Source organism: Sphaeramia orbicularis, chromosome 1, assembly GCF_902148855.1.
Source record: "Sphaeramia orbicularis chromosome 1, fSphaOr1.1, whole genome shotgun sequence".
Lineage (NCBI taxonomy): Eukaryota > Metazoa > Chordata > Actinopteri > Kurtiformes > Apogonidae > Sphaeramia > Sphaeramia orbicularis.
Window position 1 is genome coordinate 50,152,851 of NC_043957.1, and position 20,090 is coordinate 50,172,940.

The following is a 20,090-nucleotide window of genomic DNA, read 5'->3' on the forward strand; positions in this document are numbered from 1 at the left end:
AAAGCCCACACACACCTTTAAGCTTTGACTCACAGGTTGGATAGTTAGTATTCTGCCTTTTGTAAAATAAGGATGTGAAACGGTGTAGAAGAGATGATGTTATCACCATCTAAACAATGCAAAGCCCAGTTTGTGCTGTATTACTATTACCTGGGGATCTCTAATAATTTGCAGTAATTACAGAGGTTTTAATCTGGTATAAATCTGGTAATGTAAGAATCCCATCGCATGTTTGGGGGTTTTTTTTGCTTTCTCTGTGCCTTCATTTTACCATCCTGGCTGATAATTATCTAAGCTACATTGACCATCTTCAATGAACCTTTGGTGGCATTTTGGATGCAGATTTAATGGACTCATGTTGCGACACAGCATGGACACCCATTTGTAGAAAGAGTAAGCTCAAATCCAACTGAAGGGTGAAATCTCAAAAGATGATGAGATGGATGACATGCATGGCAGTAAGGAACATTCTTCTGTCTTTCAACAGACTCAACCATTATTATATGGTATATATAGAGAGAAGACAGCCTTGACACCACATCTGGGGGACAAGGACATGATGTGTGAATAGGTTTTAAGACTGAAATATCAGTTAAACCAGTTGACAGTGGTGTTACTTGCCCGTGTATGTGGTTTACGTAGTCCCACAGTCAAAAGCGATCATATCAAGCATGTTAATGGAAAGCCACATTTTTGGAGTTCAAAAAAATTAAAAAACAAACTGTTAATTATCCATTAATCAAATTAGGCCACTGCTGCTATAAATGCCAAATGCCACGGTAAATCAACAGCAGCTTCTCAGCGGCGTCTTGACATTTTCACATAACTGTTTCAGTTTGCTACAAAACCAAGACCAACACATAATTTGGAATTTGGAAAACACATGGTTTGCAAAGTAAAACCATGGACATTCACTCTTTACAAGTTCATGAAGATTACAGATTTTTGTTTTTAATCTTTAAATAGATCCTAATGTATTTGAACCCCTTAACGCCGCGGGGCATAAATTCAAAACATACCATTTCCATCACAGAAACAGCCAAGATAGTGTATATATTCTCCCAATAACAGTTCGGGCATATTCAACACTTTCCTAGGAATATTTTTCAAGCACTTGTTTCACGTCTGATCAGCCGGTGAAGAACCTACATACCGGCTAATGGAAGCAGAAGCTCCCACTTATGACACGTAAAAAGAGGTTATAAAAGTGGATCAATTTTTGCATTTAAGGTAAGTTGTCGCAAAATAAAAATACTCATTAGTTTATTGTGTGCTTCTACAGCATATACATTAAAGTACACAATGTGCGATAAATATTTTTTAAGTTATTTGAATGTTTCGGTTTGCAACATAATAGCAACATGTGGCTATAAAAAAAATAGTGCTATCTGATCAGTGCTATATTTAGATGGCCTTCACGCATGCATTTTCTTTAGGAAATGCCATTTAATCTCTATAATCATTATAAACATAAAATTCTAGGATATAAATGCAATTTCTACCCTTTATTTTTATGTAGACCAGAATGAACACAACGTTTTATGGAAAGAGGGTTGATGGACTTCACACAAGAGTTTCACCAGAGACTGAGAAGATGGGAGGAGGCAGCAATGTAGAATATAATTTACCTAAACCAGGGGAGGGAAATGGTAGTAATAATGCTATAATTTGGTGTAGAATCACAGCTTTTTTGTCAACACATGGCCCTATGTTTATGAATGTAACCATGAGTACATGTTGTGTATATGATGTAATTAAAAATGTCTGCACTATCCATAAGTGATTTTTTTTTCATCCAAAATAGAATATAACCAAATGTGTAAAGTTAAATGCTATATTTTTCAGTTCCAGATGGCTGTTTCTAAATGTTCTGTGTGTCTGTAGATGCACTGTGTTCTGTAAGTTATAATGTACATGTGTAAATGATAAACTGACATATACTATTGTTAAAATTGCACTTAGATTGTTCATAGATTTTCAGGTTACTCACATTTTTTGTGAAAGGATAGTTTGAAGTGTAAACATTTTTATTATGTAATTTCACTTTTTTGCACTAAAGCAAAGAGGAAAATTTGAGGTTGTCATTATTTATAGGTTATTGTGTTATTATTTTACTGGTCCAGCCTCCTTACGATAATTGGTCTGTCGGTGGAAACTGAACTAAAATGAGTTTGACACCCATGTTACAAATTGAAAGCTGGAGCTCTGTTTGTTTGGATGATAATAGAATAGTTGGTGTTAAAGTTGGGACACTGAAAATAATGTGGCATCAATAAAACTATGCCTGAGACCAGAAAATAAGTTTTTTTTTTTATGTCTGTTGCATTAAATATGCAACATACCCAAAACTCAACCTAATTAAATTAACAACCTCCACTTTATTTAGCATCTACTTGAAGGCAAAAAGACAAATAATACATTCTTTAATATACTTGCATGTAAATTCAGGTGTTAAGAGGCTAAAAAAAATGCAGATTACAATTTGTAGACAACTGCAGACTGATTTATGTAGAGGATACATATTGAACTATGTGATGTTTATGCTTGTTCCAAAATTCTTCAGTACCTGTCTTCAGCTCCTCTACAGTAGCAACAGTGTGCAAAAACAAGCCAGAAAAAAAGTCCACTAACATCATCAAATGGCCATCTCCAGCATAATACAGGCCCAATCCCAATATCCATACTCAGACTTCATTGATGGATTCTGCAAAGTTTGTAAGTTCTAAGGGTTGTCCCACTGTCAAAATGATCAACGGCATAAGAGCTCTCTCACAGGTATTTTTACCCCTTTATTCACACTTTTCATGGTTCCGCATTTCTGCAGACTTTCCCCATGGGAATTAGCCATAGTTCATTGTCAAACACAGGAATACCAACAACTATGGAAGGAGCAACCAGAAAAGGGATTGAAGATGCTACATAAAAGGCACAAGAATTCATATGGAATATTATCCATCCATTTATTTAAATTTTTGCTTATTGATGTTTTGATAAATAAATTGATAATTGACTTCTATGTCTAGTCCATTCAGTTGTTCAAGTCAGTACGATGGTCCAGAAGAGAGTAAAAAATATAAAATAAAGAGTCCCAAACCCTCAATAGTATAACATGTTGCAGTGTCCTCAAGGTAACGTACTTTCCCATTCCATTTTATACTTTATCAAGATCCTGCAGTCTCTCAATACGTACTGTTTAACATCAGTTACCCATCTAACAACCATCCTTTTAATAGAACCCTAACTCTTGCTTAAGCATTAGAGATAACAATCCCCAAGGCCAATATAGATTCAAAGGCAACATGTTCTAGTTTCTGTGCTTGCCATGTGGCTAGAACACCACCTGAACTACATCAGTACAAACACATCTCACGCCATGTTTGAAGATTCTCAGTTATGTCTGTGAGGTTTCAGTGATTAGACCTTTGAGTAGAGGCTGGGATTTGGCCGCAACACAAACTTTGTGAAAGCATACAAGTACACAAATGAGTGTGAGCAAGAGGAGGGTGAATACAGTTCACTTTAAGGCCACCGATGATATTAATAACCTGGGTTTTCTGGATGTTACACACAGAACCTTGGTTAATTTAAATGGTAGCGAGAAAATAAGTGTCTTCTGGGAATCTGCTGTAAGTAGGTTATTGTTTGGTAAAAAATCTTCACAAAATGTATAAGCTTAAGATTTGTTCTGCTTCTCAGTGTAAAAAATTGCTTAATACAACTTTTATTAAGTGGGTAATGAGTACAGTAGAGGGGAGAGGGCCTGTACGATGTCCTCAGCGATGGGCGGCCTGTTTCAAGGAATGAGGAATGAGTTAAGCAAGTACAAAGTGTGATTTCACACCTATAGTGAGGGTGGCTGGATGGTGAGTGGGTGGCACGGCTGTTACCCACACGATGCCAGTCTGCCAGGGCACCACCTAGGGGCCCTGTACCCCCCCCATCCCCATCCTCACCACCACCACCCTTTCTGTGACGCCATGTTCCCCTTGCCCTGCGACACCAGTGGCCATCTGCTAGTCCACGTTAGCCAGTGGCGCCAGGGACTATTTAGCCTGGCGTAATTAGCCCCTAGACACCAGCAGCCTGGTTTTAAACAGATGTGGGGGAGGTAGCGCTTAGCAAGGCGACTGTACAACCAATGTTTGATAAGGAAGAAGAGAAAAGAGGTGGTGGTGGTGGTGGGGGGGGGGGGTGAAGGCAAGAAGTGACCTAGTTAAAGGATGATGCAACTCATGTTACAGCACAATGTTCAGTAATGATGACAACCTCACTTGCTCTGACTGTCCGGTGCCATGGTTGAGGAAGGATGAGCAGCAGAAATTTAATTAGGCTACGTCCGTTTGCTGTACTGACAAGTAAGACCGAGGAAACAAGCGCGTTTTAACAGACAAACAGCCTCCCCTCATGTGATTTCCCTATTTAAGCATCCTTACTGGGTTATTGTGTTCTGTGGCTGACCTTTACCAGGGGACGGAGAAAGGTCTCAAAGCGGATGCCCTTGAACCTCATGACCGTAATTGCACGTGACTGTAAAGGCATTGACCTTTCCCTGGCTCCCTCCTCTTCCCCTCCTCGCCATCTCGTTCTCCTTCCCTTCCCCCCAGGGTCATTTCAGGGTCCAGACTCTTGTCAAGGCTGTCACTCTAGACAGCCCTCTCCATCTACCGCCCCCGCTGTTGCCATGGCGATGGACGGCACTGCGCTCCAGGGACTGTGTGAGGGGGCAGAGGGAGCCAGCGGACGGATGAACGCTGCAGCATCTTTCCCTAACCCAGGTCAACCTTGCAGAGGCTGGTGTAAGTGATGGGAGGGGATAAACGCTGGGCACGCTGCTTGAGGAGCAAATAAACTGGCTGGATAGCGTCAGTAGAAAAAGATGGGGGTGGGGGTGGGGGGGGAGAAAGGGGGATAACAGTAAGGTATAGTAGAGTGGTTGAATTGCATACTGCCTACATTAGTCTCCATTTTCTCTCAGACTTCCACTGTCTTATATGGGTCTTTGTTTGGATTTTAGTTGTATTTATGTAATTTTTTTTTTTCATCTTTAGAAAGGTGTACACACACACACACACACACACACACACACACACACAGTGAAACGTGACCTGGGGGCAGGCAGTGGAGCAGCGCACGTGTAGTACCACAGAGCTCCCAGCCAGCATGAGTCACTGTGAACACCAGTCGACCCAGAGAGAACAATGGCAACCGGTGTGTGAGGTGTCTGTCAAGCATGCACACACTGGCACAGGATAAAGAGCTGCAGATGGAGCAACGCCCCACTGCGCCACCATCAGATCGCTATTTTGCTTTGTGATTTTTAACACTTACGAATGCATATATGTATGTACAAGTCGGTCACACTGTAAATTCACTGCCTCTACAACATCAGTATACTGACTATTCCAATGTCGAGAGGTGTCAAATAACAGAGACACCATCTCATCTTTTCTCATTTTGCAATTAATGTTGAAAATATATCAATTTTAGCTCCAGATACACATCTCTGCTGATACGGACTAATACATACTTCAACAAATTCCATTCTTGATTGCCTGAGAGATGCACTCCAACCAGCCCACAGCAGATAAACACCTGTCCGTAGCACTCTTCAACATCTAGACCTGGCTTTTTCAACAGTGATTTATGGGGAACAAAAAAAAACATTGAATTTGGCTTGATATAACAGTCACATAAAGGATACAGTAATTGAAAACTATTTGCATAACAGCAGCAGCAACAGTTGCAAAAAAGATATAAAAAGTCAAGTGAATAAAATGAAGGATGAAGTCTTTGCCTGGGGACTTGTTACTAACCTTTTTGCTGAGCTCAGACCAGAAGCTGCAAAGGCTAAACCAAGATATTATGTCTGTCAAAACTCTATTGTTTAGCTGTGCGCCATGGAACAACAGGTAAGTCAGGGTTGGGTGTTAAAGTACAACGTAGCGAGTAGATCGTTTGACATTTGATGGTATCGTTTTGAAGCGGGACATCAGAAAAACAATGCAAAACAAAGCGGCACTGATCCTCAACATACTGCTCTGTGTTCATAAAAAGTGAAATAAAATATATATGTACAGAGGGAGCTCTGCAGAAAGAAAATGAAGGATGAATGACAATGAACGAAGACATGCAATTGGAACATGATAATAAATCTAGCGGCCTTAGTGAAAATACACGTCTTGTTTTCTCACTGGTACCCTTTGCTTACCGTAGAGAACAACAATTTACAGCAAACTGGCAATCAGAGGCATAACCTTTGACCTACAGCTACCCCCATGAGTAGCAATTGGCTGATATGAAACACGAACAGCAGACCAACAAAACAGTACCAGTAACAAAATGCGTGGTCTAAAACTAGAACTACTTTGGAGAGAGTGAATCATCCTTTACCTCAAAAAACACTCCTAATTAAACACTATAATAATAAGATAATCATCATCTAAAGAGCCATTCCATATTAGCCTGAATAGAGTGTTTAACCTTGAAATATTCTTTACAGGTGTGTTAAACAAGAAAGATTAATGGTGTGTTGACATGATTTACAAAAAAGCATACTTTGCATTTCTTTTGAATTACTTTCTAATTGCTATAATTATAATAATAATAATAATAATGATGATAATAATAATAAATAAAAATAACAATAATAACAACAACAACAACAACAACAACAATAATAAAAATAATATTAATAATAATAACAATAATAATAATAATAATATAGGTGCAAAATTGTGCGTAAATGCTGTGTTTTACTCAAATAACACCGATAAAATGCCTGATAAAATAAACATAATATGGAAAAATGGGATTGAAATGTGCATTGCATGTCGATTTAAAAGTTTGCGCTCATGCTCCTGGAACTTTCAGTAGGGACTGCCAGTGTTACTAGAAGAGCACTGTTATCTGGAATCCCGAATACAATTAAATGGAGTACTAAAGAATTGAGGGGTGAGTGTTGCACAGATCTATATACACCCTACCTGAAAGCTTAATCAGTAGCTCCGAGGCCACCTTGACGCTGATATCCTGGCTCAGCAGGGTGTTCTTAGCCATGGGGCTTCCTTCCCTCGGTTTTAGTGGCCCTGGGCGCTCTGTGACCGTGGCTGCCCCTGCTGATCCGTCCTGACAGAATGTGGCAGGGAAGCCCGGCTGGACCTGGGACTGCGAAGCCGGTCTAGGGCTCAGTGCTTCCTCAACTTTGGGCTCTTCCTTCAGGTGAAATGGAGACTTCATTGTCTCTCTCTGGTTGGCCGCTGCAACAAAGAGACAAAGTGATTAAAAAAAAAAAAAAAAAAGAGGATAAATTAAGAAGGACAAGTGGTTGCATCATTTTATATAACCTTAACCCCTAAAGACCCAGTACTACTCTTGTGTCAGCTCCCAAATTAATTTTTCTCCCCATTTAATCTTTCTGAAGTTAATATTATCCTCTGTATTTTGTATTTTTTTTGTGTAAATCATGTATTTTTATAAATTTAAATCACAGATCGTGTAGATGTTCATGAAAACTCAGAGTAAATTCAAAGGTTAAAGGAGAAAACTAAGAAATAGTGACTTTTCTCAACAAAATATACCATTTAACAAGTGTCTCCATCCACTGTCATTGATCCAACTCCATGGGTTTTACTGGTGAATCAATGTTGTAGAGGATGACGGTGTTTCCACGTTCACTACGGAGCCTCTGAACGTCCAAATGGGTCATATCTCATGACCATGAAAAGATGACGAACTGCATTTTACACTAATTATTTACATGTATTGATAGGATTAGAGGACCTACAGGTATTAAACAGTAGATGCTTTTGGTCGCCAGTGGATATTTGGTTCTTTAAGGGTTAAAATGAGTGGACAGGACCAGAGAAGCAAAACAATAAAACGCGAGCATAATAAATTAAAATTCAAATTAAAACTGAACATATTTCATTTTAACAGCAACAGATACCACGGCTAGGTAGCTAGAGGCCAACACAAAGGGCGTCACCTCATGCCTGTCCAACTCTGGGCCCTAAGGGCTTTAGCAACAAACTAACAGATTCATTTCTTTCCACCTCCCCATCTGAATAATTACTGCATACTTCATTCTCAGCTACTTTCTACTTTTAGCCTGAATCCTCTAACTTTCTTTACCTCTGACATCGTCTGAATCCACTTCAGACATTAGGACATGAAATAATTCCTGTACTTCTGTGAAGCGTGATAGCAATCAGCTAAAGCCTTATCTGCAATCTCTGCAGTATATCGCCTAGGTTAGGGAGTGAACTGTCACATGGATCCCTCTGCTCTAAAGTCATCTTCAAGAGAAACTGGGCCACATCTAATACGCCTTAGATGAATAATTAATAATTAGACATGGAGCAACTTCCGATAGCCGCCAAGAAAAGAACAGCAGGGCAAGCGCCTCTCTTTGTGTCCCTCAGTGTGTTTCTTGCACTAAAATGAAGGTCTACATAGTCTTCAGCTCAGTGCTGTTGAATCTAAAAATACAATAAAACACTGAACTTAAGCTGTAGAAGTATGTTGCAAATTCAATCTTTTTGTCAGTTTGTCGTAGTTTCAGTGAATACATCAGAAGAAGGTTTATTTTTTCATCCCTATTTCCTGCAGGTGGATCATACACTTTTTAGAAACAAATATACCATATAGGCAAAGTACATAGAACTCAGCTTAACCTGCCGGTGACTGTAGTATCAAGAATATGTCTGTATCACATGTATTCTACTGCATTGACAGGTTTTTTTTTTTATTTTAATAAAATCTAATAATGAAAAATACATATATTTCTAACAAGGCGTGTGACCTTTGAACCTAATTTGGTTGACCAGATGATTAAAACCACCTTAACTCATTATAAAGAAACTTGTAAAAACTTTGCGTGAAACCTTGTTTAAGTCTCTGCACCGCTATCTTGTTCTGTTTAAAAATAAATTAGCCAATTTGGATGCGACAGCAGCTGTGACTGTTGCGATGTGATATGTGATTTGGACTTTTTCAAGTTAATACGCAGTGCCTCGTTGCTATGGTGAAGTTCACAAGGTGGACCACCACATAAGTTGAACAATAACAACTAAATGTGGCTGGGGTTGCTTTTTTATTTTTATAATTTCCTTTGTTAATTGCAAAAATATCTGCCCTTTAAAATTGTTTTTCCGACAGTATAATAGAGTTGTGATAGGATGTGTACTTGATACCATTTTAAAATGAATTCATGAGCTCATGCTCCAAACAGGGAGGATGTTGAGCAGTGTATGAGACACCGACAACAGTCAACTGGTGTTTATAGTAATATAATACTAATAATTAATAGGACTGCTGAGGACTGAAAATTTTATTTACATTTTGCCCTAATTAAGTGCATAAAACATAATGTAAACTTTAAACACAGATTCTCTTCTATAAACTATAGATTTCCGATGAAACCCTCAAGGTCATGAAGCTGTCAGTTTAAAAGGCAGATTTTTTATGTCCACTAATTGAAGTAAGAACAAACCCAGGTCCTCATTTTTGTTCAGGGGCCACATTCAGCTCAATATGATCTCAAGTGGGCCGGACCAGTAAAATAATAACATAATAACCAATAAATAATGACAACTCTGTATTTTAGAATGAAAAAAGTACAATTACATTCTAAAAATGTTTACATTTACAAACTATTCTTTAAAAAATATGAACAACATGAACAACCGGAAATTTCTCTAAGTACAATTTTAACAGTATTATGTCATTTAAACATAATTTATCAGAGGTGGATCTACAAATGTACAAAACATTTAGTAACAGGCAGAATATGGTTAAAATTGCACTTATTTCTCTTAAACATGTCAGGTTGTTTGTATTTGTGAAAACGACACTTTGTAAATGTAAACATTTTCATATCATTTTCCTCTTTTACACTAAAACAAAGACCAAAATTTGGAGTTGTCATTGTTTATAGGTTATTATGATAGTATTTGACTGGTCCGAATCACTTGAGATCAAATTGGGCTGAATGTGGAACCTGAACTAAAATGATTTTGACACCCTTTATGGATTTCACAAATTCATCCCATGGGCTGAATTGGACCTTTTGGCAGGCCGGTTTTAGCCCACGGGCCGTATGTTTGACACCCCTGACCAAGGCCATCAGCAGGAGGCAGGAACATACATACACAAATGAAAATTACACCGACACATGAGTTCCACCTTCCCATAGCTTCAAGAACCATATGGATTTCTGAAAGGTCCACAATAGACCAGCAAATACGAAAAAAGTACAAGCTGATTGTTCAGAATCTGAGAAGAATCTGTAGGAACAGTTCCGGTTTGTTTTCCTCTATTCAGTCAGTCACTGATTAGACATTATGATGAATCCAAGTTGATGATATGTTGATTTATTTCAGATAAGAACAGAAAGCTTTGCAATGTTTTAATCTTTTACAATATTATGGAAAATGCTATTTGTGTAGACACTACCACACAACTCGATCATTAAAATAGCGTAGCAAGAGATCTTTTTGACATAGAAAAGAACAATGGCAAATAAAAAAGGTTATAGATGAAGTAACAGATACTGAAACCCCCTTAATATTTGAAATTTTGTACTTGGGAAACATTGATTCTGTAAATCTCTTGAGAAGGGATGACTACAAATTGACTAGAATAATGCTGCTGGCCAGTAAAAAGGCAATCACCAGGAGATGGGGAACGAGTCTGGTGCCCAACACACAGGAATGGGAGGATGTTATGCTCAATATTTATATAATGGAGAAAGTTACTGCATATGTTAGGTTGGAAGTCGATAAGTTCAGAGATATATGGGAAGGATGGCTACATTATGTAAGACAACATAGATCAGATTTTGTATAGGGGAAGTAATTTTACTGTTGGTTATGTAGGCTACTTTTCAGTAGTCATTAGTACCTTCCAACATTTTATATGCACCTTGGTGAGAGACTAGTTGAAGGAAATTGATTTTGTTTTTACACCCTGGTTCAATGCTACAAAGTTTGTGATTTTTGTTGTTTTTATTTTTATTTATTTTATCTTATTTTATTTATTTTTTTATTTCTATATATTATTTTACATGCTTGTTGGCAGGTTACATGAGTATGTGGAGGTATATCTATATATGGAAACATCTGTATTGAAAAAGGTAATTTTCCACATGTAAAGGAATTTCTTTTTTTGTAAAAGTGAAATAAAATACAAATTAAAAAAAAAAAAAAAAAAAAAAAGAAAAGAGCAATGGCACAACTATTTGTGACTGAATTACAGGTAAACAAGTAATGCTGCTACTTGTGACAATCCTACTGCTCAACACTAGTCATAGGTCAGAGGGTAAACTAACACAGCTACATTCACATTTTGTTAAATATGTTAAATTATTGTGAAAATGCACGTTAATTTGGACAACAATGGTAATTTCACTAGTATTAAAAGTCACCAGAAGTTTGCAAATCTGCATGTATATCAATGCAAGCCATGAAGCACCTGCAGTTAATGATAGAATTTGGACACCTTTGCACATGCTCACTCTGTCACACCACACACATACGCGCACACACACAGGTCGGGTGTAGATATAAGAGAGGCTATCACTCTTGGGCAGACTGCTGTCCAGTCTCCTCTGGCCCCAGCAGAGATCTGCTCCGCTCCTCACCCTACCGTCTCACCTAACATCTCTAACCGCCACAGGCCCGCCGCCCCCTGCCCGCATCATCAATCTGTGCCGGCTCCAGCCCCTCTGATTAATGATGATCTATGCCGGGGGGGATAGAGGGCTCAGGGACAGGGGATACGGGGCAGAAAAGGGGACAGGTGTTGGTGTTTTGACCACCCATGTAGTACCACGATGCCACAGTGCCACACTATGGCGGAGCGGGGGCTGTAGTTCAAAAAGGGGGAGAAGGAAGAGGTTGAACAGTGAGGAAGGAAGGGGAGGAGGGGGGTGATGACCTTCAAGTTCAGGGGCAGTGGCGCAGGGTCGCACGCGGCACCAGCTGGAAATGTCACACAGTCAGATGTCAGCGGGCAGGCTAAGTATAACCTGGTCAGCACCTGGAAGGACGTCCTCTAATTAGAGGCGTGTTGGGCCATGTCGGATCAGACAGGGACAGCGCACTTGGTCACTGCCTTACAAACACACATTAAAATACACTATCATAATTACCTGCACAGACACATACTTATCTATGTCTTCTGAGGAACCTTCATGTTGTCATATACAACATGTGTCATACTGCGTCAAAAGCTGTGCCACACATAAAACCACTAAACCATCCCGACTCAAACGACAAACTTAGATCCTTAAACTCCTCTCCTATGAGAACAAAAACAACCCCAGGACGTGCACTCACACACAAAGTCACACCACTCTAGTGACCTTTTGGACCGTCGCTATAAATAGAGTGTATTTCCACTCAGAATCTATGTTACAGAGCCCAATGAATTATTTAGTAGCCTAATCCAATGGGCATGTTTTTTATTCCTCCGAGCTGATGGCTCAATAACAAAAAGCTGGAGCACAGTACAAACAGGAACAGTTCGGCCTACAATGCCAAGCTTACACTTTAGCCTTTTGTCTGTCAGAATTTCACAATAACAATACCATCATGAGCATCCAGGCTCTGGCACATCATCTTGTGAAGCGAGCACAGATCTGAGGAGGAGGAGATGGGCATCTCTGGGTGACTGGGCTTCTCTTCTGTGAGCTTCCTGCCTGTGTTGAGTACGTACCCAGGCCAATGTCAGCTCTGTGTGCATGATACTGTAAGGCCGCTTCGAGCTCTGGGTTGACGATGCTATCAGTTTTGTCTCCATGTTATCACACCCTTCTGACACCTGCCACCAATGCTACTTCCATCGGCGTTCTTTTCCCTGTTTCTCTCCCCCCTCGCCACGCTTCTCTCTCGCCCCTCATCCGTCTCGCTGCCAGGCGCTTGTCCACTCCGACTCACCTCTCGCTCCGTGGCCAGGGCTGCCGTCAAATAACTTCATTAGCTTTCCACCTCTGTCACACCAGCCTGCTCCCCCTCTGACAATTGGCTGCTGTTTTCTCCCAAAGAAAAAAAAAAAGCACAGGGCTACGTGGGGCAGGTTGAGAACCCAACAATAGCTGACAGTGTGCTAGACACCGGACAGTGATACTGATGGCTGCAGTGGGGATGTATGGACCAGAGGTCACACACAAAAGGCCTGCCTTTGTCTGCTCGAACAGAGCTGGAAGGCAACGGACATGCAGATTAAATCTAGAAAAGAAGTCAACACTAGACAACTCAAAATTCTACATCTTCATATCAGAAGGGTTGGAGCAACACACATAACCCCTAACCACGGCAAATGTCTACAGAATGCACAGAGATTAATATTACAGCCTGGAGATGAGTTAGCATGCTGAACATTATGAACTTCCCACTTCCATCGTCTCAAAATCGATGGGTTTATGGTTAGGTGGTTTAAATAAGATCTGCGGATAACAAACAGAAGTGACTTTCATGTTTTACTCTACAATGTAAAACATAATACATTTTGAAGATTTTCATGCAATAAAAGGCATTTGCTCACAAGTGACTGTGTGGGACATTAAAAGGTAAACATAAACACTCATCTGTTGTCTGGTCTGCCGTTATGATCACAGACATGTTGAGCACTTGCAAACTATTGCACTCACTTGCTAGATCAGGTTGTGCTACAAGTAAATGTTTCAGGGTTCAAGGTTCTTTATTGTCATCCCACATTTCTACATGAAACTAAATTTGTCTTCAGGACCAGCAGTGTGCACTAGTCAGTACATCCTATAATAACCCAGACTAAACAACTTTAATATAAATACAGAAAAGCAACATGTACGAAATCAGCCATTTAAGTTATGCAACCATTGTTTGGTTTGTTTATAGTCCATTATTGTTATTTTTATTTATTTATTTATTTATTTATTGGGGGGGGTACATTTAGAATCTAAAATCATGAATCTCATTTGAGAATATTTCATTGCTGAACAAAATGGGAAAGCCATCCAATTTTTTGTTTGCCGCTGAGCTTGTTTTCTGCAATAATTCAAAAGCCAAAGAACAATTCCCAGTGTCTTTCTCTCAAAGGAACTAAAGCAATGCTAACTTCCAGATGAACACAAAAATATTTTTGTCATCCCTGTAACACCCCATACCTACATTTCAATCAGGATATTATGTCCATGAAGCACTGCATTAGAAAAGGCTCATGGAAATAGTAACATTTTTAAAATATATAAATTTCACAAAATGTGTCATGCTCAATTGACATTCTTTTTTTTCTATAAAGTGCTTTTCGACAATTTAAAGAAAAATCCTTAGGCAACTAGATTTGTTTCTTCGTCAGTTTTTTTTTTTTTTTAAACAATTAAAAGGGTTTGTCAGCTCACTAGTCCCATTACATGAAGACATGATATCGCATCCCTATAGCTGTGTTAATGGTGTCTAAGTTAAAAGAAAACAAAGTGGTTATGAATGTGTTCCATAAAAATCTTTAAAACAGATCCATGTTTTCCATGTACAGTGTTAAAATTCTGCCTGTGGCTCATTTCACACTAGCAAAGCATCACATGCAGGATATTCTCCCAGGAAAAAGATAAATAAGACAACTGCAGAAGCATCATGACAGATGCAACACCTCCCACAACCCCCTGCATGCCAATTATTCACACCCAGCCAGGGTCAAGCTCGTTGTGCCTGTGTCACCGCAGCAGGGGGGAGGGGGGACTGGCGTTTGGAGGGTGTGCTGTGCCCACTGTCATTATTAACTCAGGGTCCACTGGGCACAGGGTAGGACCTGTGCATTTCAAAGTGCCTCGGTGGCTTTCATCTCTGAATCAAAATGTGGATCACACTGGATAGCTAACGGTTGTGTCAGCGTGCAAGGATAAAAATCAAAGGGGATCAGTATGACACTCAATGGGAAGCAGTGCAGCCCAAAAAATGATATGCTTATTATGTCAGAGGTCAGGAAGAGTTCACCGGCTTTTTATGCCTGGGGAACTCGATGCAACTCCCTCTTTGCCACTTTCTCCCTCTCTCTAACTTGCTGTCACTTTATCTGCCCCCCACCACCTCGTCTCTCTCCTCTCCCCTCCCCCTCTCAGAGGCCTTGTGGGATTGAGGCACTGAGACAGCAGTGTAAAAGCAGACGGGATGAGCTGCTCGTGTACACACTCAATCTGGGTTGGCAGGGAGGTCAAAAGAAATAGAGTCTAGAGGTCCCAGGAGGAACTTCCTCACCTCTCCCTCCTTGGCTGCTCTGTGGCATTGGTAAGTCTGACAAAGAACTGAGCTCAGTTCTTCTCAGCTTTACAACCCTGTTTCTCTAACAGCACGCACCCCCGTCACCATCACCCCCCTAAACAAAGTGATCAAAGAGCCGGTATTCATTAAAACCAATCATCGTGCATTCAAGTTTAACATGTTCTCATCCTGTCGTTTCATTTCCTTCCTCATTCTCCTTGAATGATGCCCTGACTAAAATGTCCGCCACTTGACACTGGACTGACATTGCGAGGAGCCATCTTGGCTCCTCTGGGAGTTGCCTGGGCTTGATTGTGCAGTCTGGGAGTGAAGTGTAACTGGCACCCAGGGGGCATTCGTGTGGAGCTGGGTTGTGCAAGATCGAGGGGGAGTTAACTAAGCTGGCCCAGTCCCCGTGCATCCTGGCGGGGTCACAGGATGGCGCTGAGGGTGCTAATCATTTCAAATTATGAATTCCTTTTTAATTATGAATTATGCATAAATTTTTAATTAATCTAATGTTCCCAGGGTTTTTTCCTCCCATCCTTGCTCAAGATCTCAATCTAATTACACAGCATTAAGTGGAAGAGTGGCAGCCGTAGCCTCGACCTCAATGCTGAACCTCGGTCAACCTTTTTCCATCAATCTTGCCATCATCACGAAGCTCATCTTTTGATGTTTTTGCAACATGGTGAAATGCATCTAAACACGGTCTGGTCCAAGTATACCTTAGAGCAGCATGTTTGTCGAGTTTGTTAAAATAATGCTGTATCATTATCTTATAGAGCTAATGTCAAACTTTACCTACGGTAGGAAAAAAATGACACTAATCTTTAAACTGCACCGTGGGTGGACCTATAGGTCATGAGGTGAAGACAGCTGGTGATCAAACTACAGTGTGAGTTTCATTTTGAAAAGGGTGAAAAAGGGCTTCATTTTATATATTTTTTTATACCAAAGTAATGAAAACAAGCCTTAATGTATGGTTTTAGTTAACCATTACCATTCACTTTGAATACCTACGCACATGAAAGGAGATATGTAATGCACACTTACAGTACATTGGGAGATGGGGAAGGATGCCTAGAGGTTACAGATCTTCAACTTCGCTGACAACTGACAAAATGTGGGTGAAAGAAATTAATCCCTTAATGTCTTTTGCCAAACTGCCCTTGAGCAAATCATTTACTCCGAGCTTCTAAGTGAAGCTAATCAGTGGTTAAGAGCATACAACTGAGAGTGTACTACAGCATGGCAAGCGTGGTTTTTTCAAAGTTTTCTTCTTTCTTCAAAAATTGACAAAGAAGTAAGAAAAGAAAATCAAGCACAAGCTGGCCAGATACTACTTGAAAATTGAAAATGTAAAATCATTTAGCATAGGGATAAACCCTTGTGGGCAAATAGAGTTCCAAAACACAACATTTGTCCAACCAGCTACATTCACGGGCTTTTTTAGGTCACGACTTTTAGTATTGCATTGTGGTACTTCAGCTGATTTTTATGCACATATTCTATATAGCGGGTACAAGTGAAAGCACAATATTGTACTTTGTGAAAGAAATGCACTTCAATATATCAAGGCTTGCTCATTTCACAAGTTAAGTTAGCGCCACTGAACCTTTACTTTAAAAACCAGTAAAGCTCAATATATGAACACTCTCAGTCTACCCTTTTTTTGTTCAATGCTTCATGTCATCTTTATGTAAATCATGGCTCTTCCCTTTCCATATTCCATCAACTCATAAACACCCTCAGTATAAACAAGTTGCTGAATTCTTACAACATCAAACAAGACACAATGTCAGGACACAAAAAAGGTGTATGATAAAGAAGCCCAGTGAATCCACCATTTGTGCATGGTTCCTACTTGACTACTAAGATATATCAACTTATGAATATGGCTTTTCAATGCTATACATCATAACCTTTGGGTGACTGTATTCCCATTTTGCTGGACAAGTTTTTGGTGAAAATTACAGGAATGTTTTCAGGCTAGAAACTAATCAAAGAACAGATAAATACACATTAAGGGTCTTGACAAGACATGATGCCATGTCTTATAACCTTTATGTAACCTTTATTAATAAAATGTGAATGTAGTCAAGCTGGACAACACTAATAAAGTTTGATGACAGCTGTGTAGGATAAAAAAATCGCAATGTGAAAGCAAAATGCAAGGATCCCACAAACACATGTTGGTCCATAGGCTCATCAGGAATACACATCCAACAGAACCACAACTTTCATGATGTGATGAACAGTATGGAGGACTGTTTCCTGTAAATAATATACAACAGCTGATTAGAAAACAGCTGTTATGAAGATTGTCTGTTTATACTGAACGTTATGGAGAGACATAGCTCCTGGTGCAAAAATTTAAACATCCCATATCTACTTTATCAATTAGACAGAGTCATGTCTTTCTCAAATCAGTGTCCTATGGGCGAGCTGAAGTCTTCGGATGCTGTCCTGACAAGCTAAAAGCATGTGGTACTTGAGAGAAAACTGTGGAAAGGCTAAAAGTCCATGGGCAACTTTTCTATCATACTCATGGGAAAGGACACAGCAGCCAACCATGGTCTGCACAAAACTGTACAAAGGCATGCCTGAGATCCTCAATACAACAATCTAAGATAACTAAAACAACTGTTTAAACACAGTGCATGTGTCCCGACCTGCCCAAGACCCCAGCATCATGCACTGCCACAGATTCTGTAAACTACGTCTTTTCAATCTACCATTTAATGAATAACAGTGAAGAGATCTTGAACAGTCCATAACATATAAATGTATTTGTCACTGTCAAAATCTAAAGCCATCTATTCACTACAGCTCTGACTTTGACTAACGTTGCATTTTAAGCTCCCATTTCTTAAAAAGCCATTAAAGGCAGCTCACAGAGAAATACTGCAGCCTTGACCTGTGATGATAAACATAAAACCGTTTAAACTTCTTACGAATGTTATTTCTGGTGACAGTGAGAAATCAAAACAAAACTTAGGGCAAAGAGGAGACAACATCTAGCTGTAGATCAGCACGAATGTCTTCAGATTCAAGTTTAGGTACAGTTGCACTGCTTTTTATAAAAGTGACTGAAATTACAAAGTCAAGTTGGGATAAAAATACTGTAACAATACAATTGCGGACTTCTGAGGTCACACCAATAGTGTCTGTTTGCAAACATGTCTTTCTCAAAATCATAACGCTTCAGAGAGGTAGGCACAGCCGTCTTGTAAGCTGAAGCTGAAAAACAGAATTCTCCTTATAACACTTATTTTCCATTGTCGGCTATAGCATTTTCATGAACAACAGCATGAATAAGACTGTTGACAGATTAAAAAAACAACAACAAAAAAAACATTCAATCAGATGATTTGTGTGATTAGTTGCTTTTTTTCTTCTCAGCAATGGAGCCTGTAATAACTGATATTTAAACAGGAAAATTATACAATGAATTTATCACTACTAAGTATGCTCTCACATACTAATACTTAATAGCATCTTTCCTCAGCATCTCTCCCGTAAACTACAGACTTCTAATAAAACCATCAAGGCCATCAAAACTGACTGAGTTTGAAAGGCAAATCTCTTAAATGAATTAAAGAGAAATAAAACAAAAACCCCGGCCTATATAATTGCCCTTTGAATTTCGAAGCCACCAAGGACGTTAACTTTAGATATCAGCTCAGAAGGCAATCATTTCTTGTATGCACTAACATAAATAAAATGTTCAAGTTTCACAAGATCTACAATAGTCCAGCAAATACAAAAAAAAAAAAAAAAAAAAAAAAAAAACTAGAAAAGTGCAGACCTCCGCCAAGGCAGATCAGTGCCCCCCCATTTCCTGAAATTTTCATCCAAATCCGTCCATAACTTTTTGAGTTATCTTGCACATGGACAGACAGACAGACAGACAAACCAATGCCGGCAAAAACATAACCTCCTTGGCGGAGGTAACAAAGGGTGTTTTCACACTGGGTATCTGGATCCGTGCTGTACCTGGATGCACTCACACCTTTCCCACAGATACTGCGTTCACAAACACATACTGTGGCCCCTGCCCAAGTACGAGTGGATGTTACAGGGGCGAAACAATAGGTGGCGGCGTGGAAGGAATTCTGTCACTATCCAAGAAACATGGAAGTCAGAAGAAGACAAACCTTACATCATCAACCGAGCAACTGTTCTGTTCATTTGTCTACAATGGCGGCAAGACAGGCAGTACTTGTCAATCTGTTAGCCCGTTTGAGGCAAAGTGAAGAAGAGCAACCTTTGTTGTCCCTGATATATCACAGAGTGGTCTGGCCAGTAAGGTGAGCCCGTGCCACAAGGATCCGAGGCTTTTTCAGGAGACAACAGGAGCGCCAACTATGGTCTCGTGGTGATTAGGTCACTTCCGGTCTCAGATACGGATTGGTTTCACATGGCAGCATACCATACTGGAATCCACGCAGTCCGTACCGAGGACTACCTTCCCAGCTGGACTCAGGTACAGTACTCGTGCACAGAATGTTTGCATTCACATTGATATAATTAAGTGGACTTTGGGGTCCAGCGTACTTGGAAATGGACTCCGATACCCAGTGTGAAAATGGCCAAAGATTCAGAGGTGAGAGACTGCAGCAGAAAGATCTACTGTGAGATGGATCTCAGGGGAGTGGACCTGACACTGCACTACTACTACTACTACTACTAGATGAAGAAAATACCAATACAGAAAAGATATTTAAGTTCAGAAAACAGCACCATTAATACCACAATATGGAGAAATGTATATGAAAAAAAACTTTCCATTGGCGTTACACTCCTGATTTAAAAGACTGGCAGACTCTTGGATGACTTTAACAAAACACACAC

At 39.8% G+C, this 20,090-nt stretch overlaps 1 protein-coding gene across 1 annotated transcript in view; it reads right to left on the reverse strand.

Moving 5' to 3' along the window:
• Positions 1–20,090, reverse strand: part of znf827 (zinc finger protein 827) — a 101,933-nt gene that overhangs the window by 53,180 nt on the left and 28,663 nt on the right. Inside the window, exon 5 of the mRNA XM_030140781.1 lies at positions 6,984–7,256. Coding sequence (XP_029996641.1) covers positions 6,984–7,256 — 273 coding nt within the window. The remainder of the gene's footprint in view (positions 1–6,983; positions 7,257–20,090) is intronic.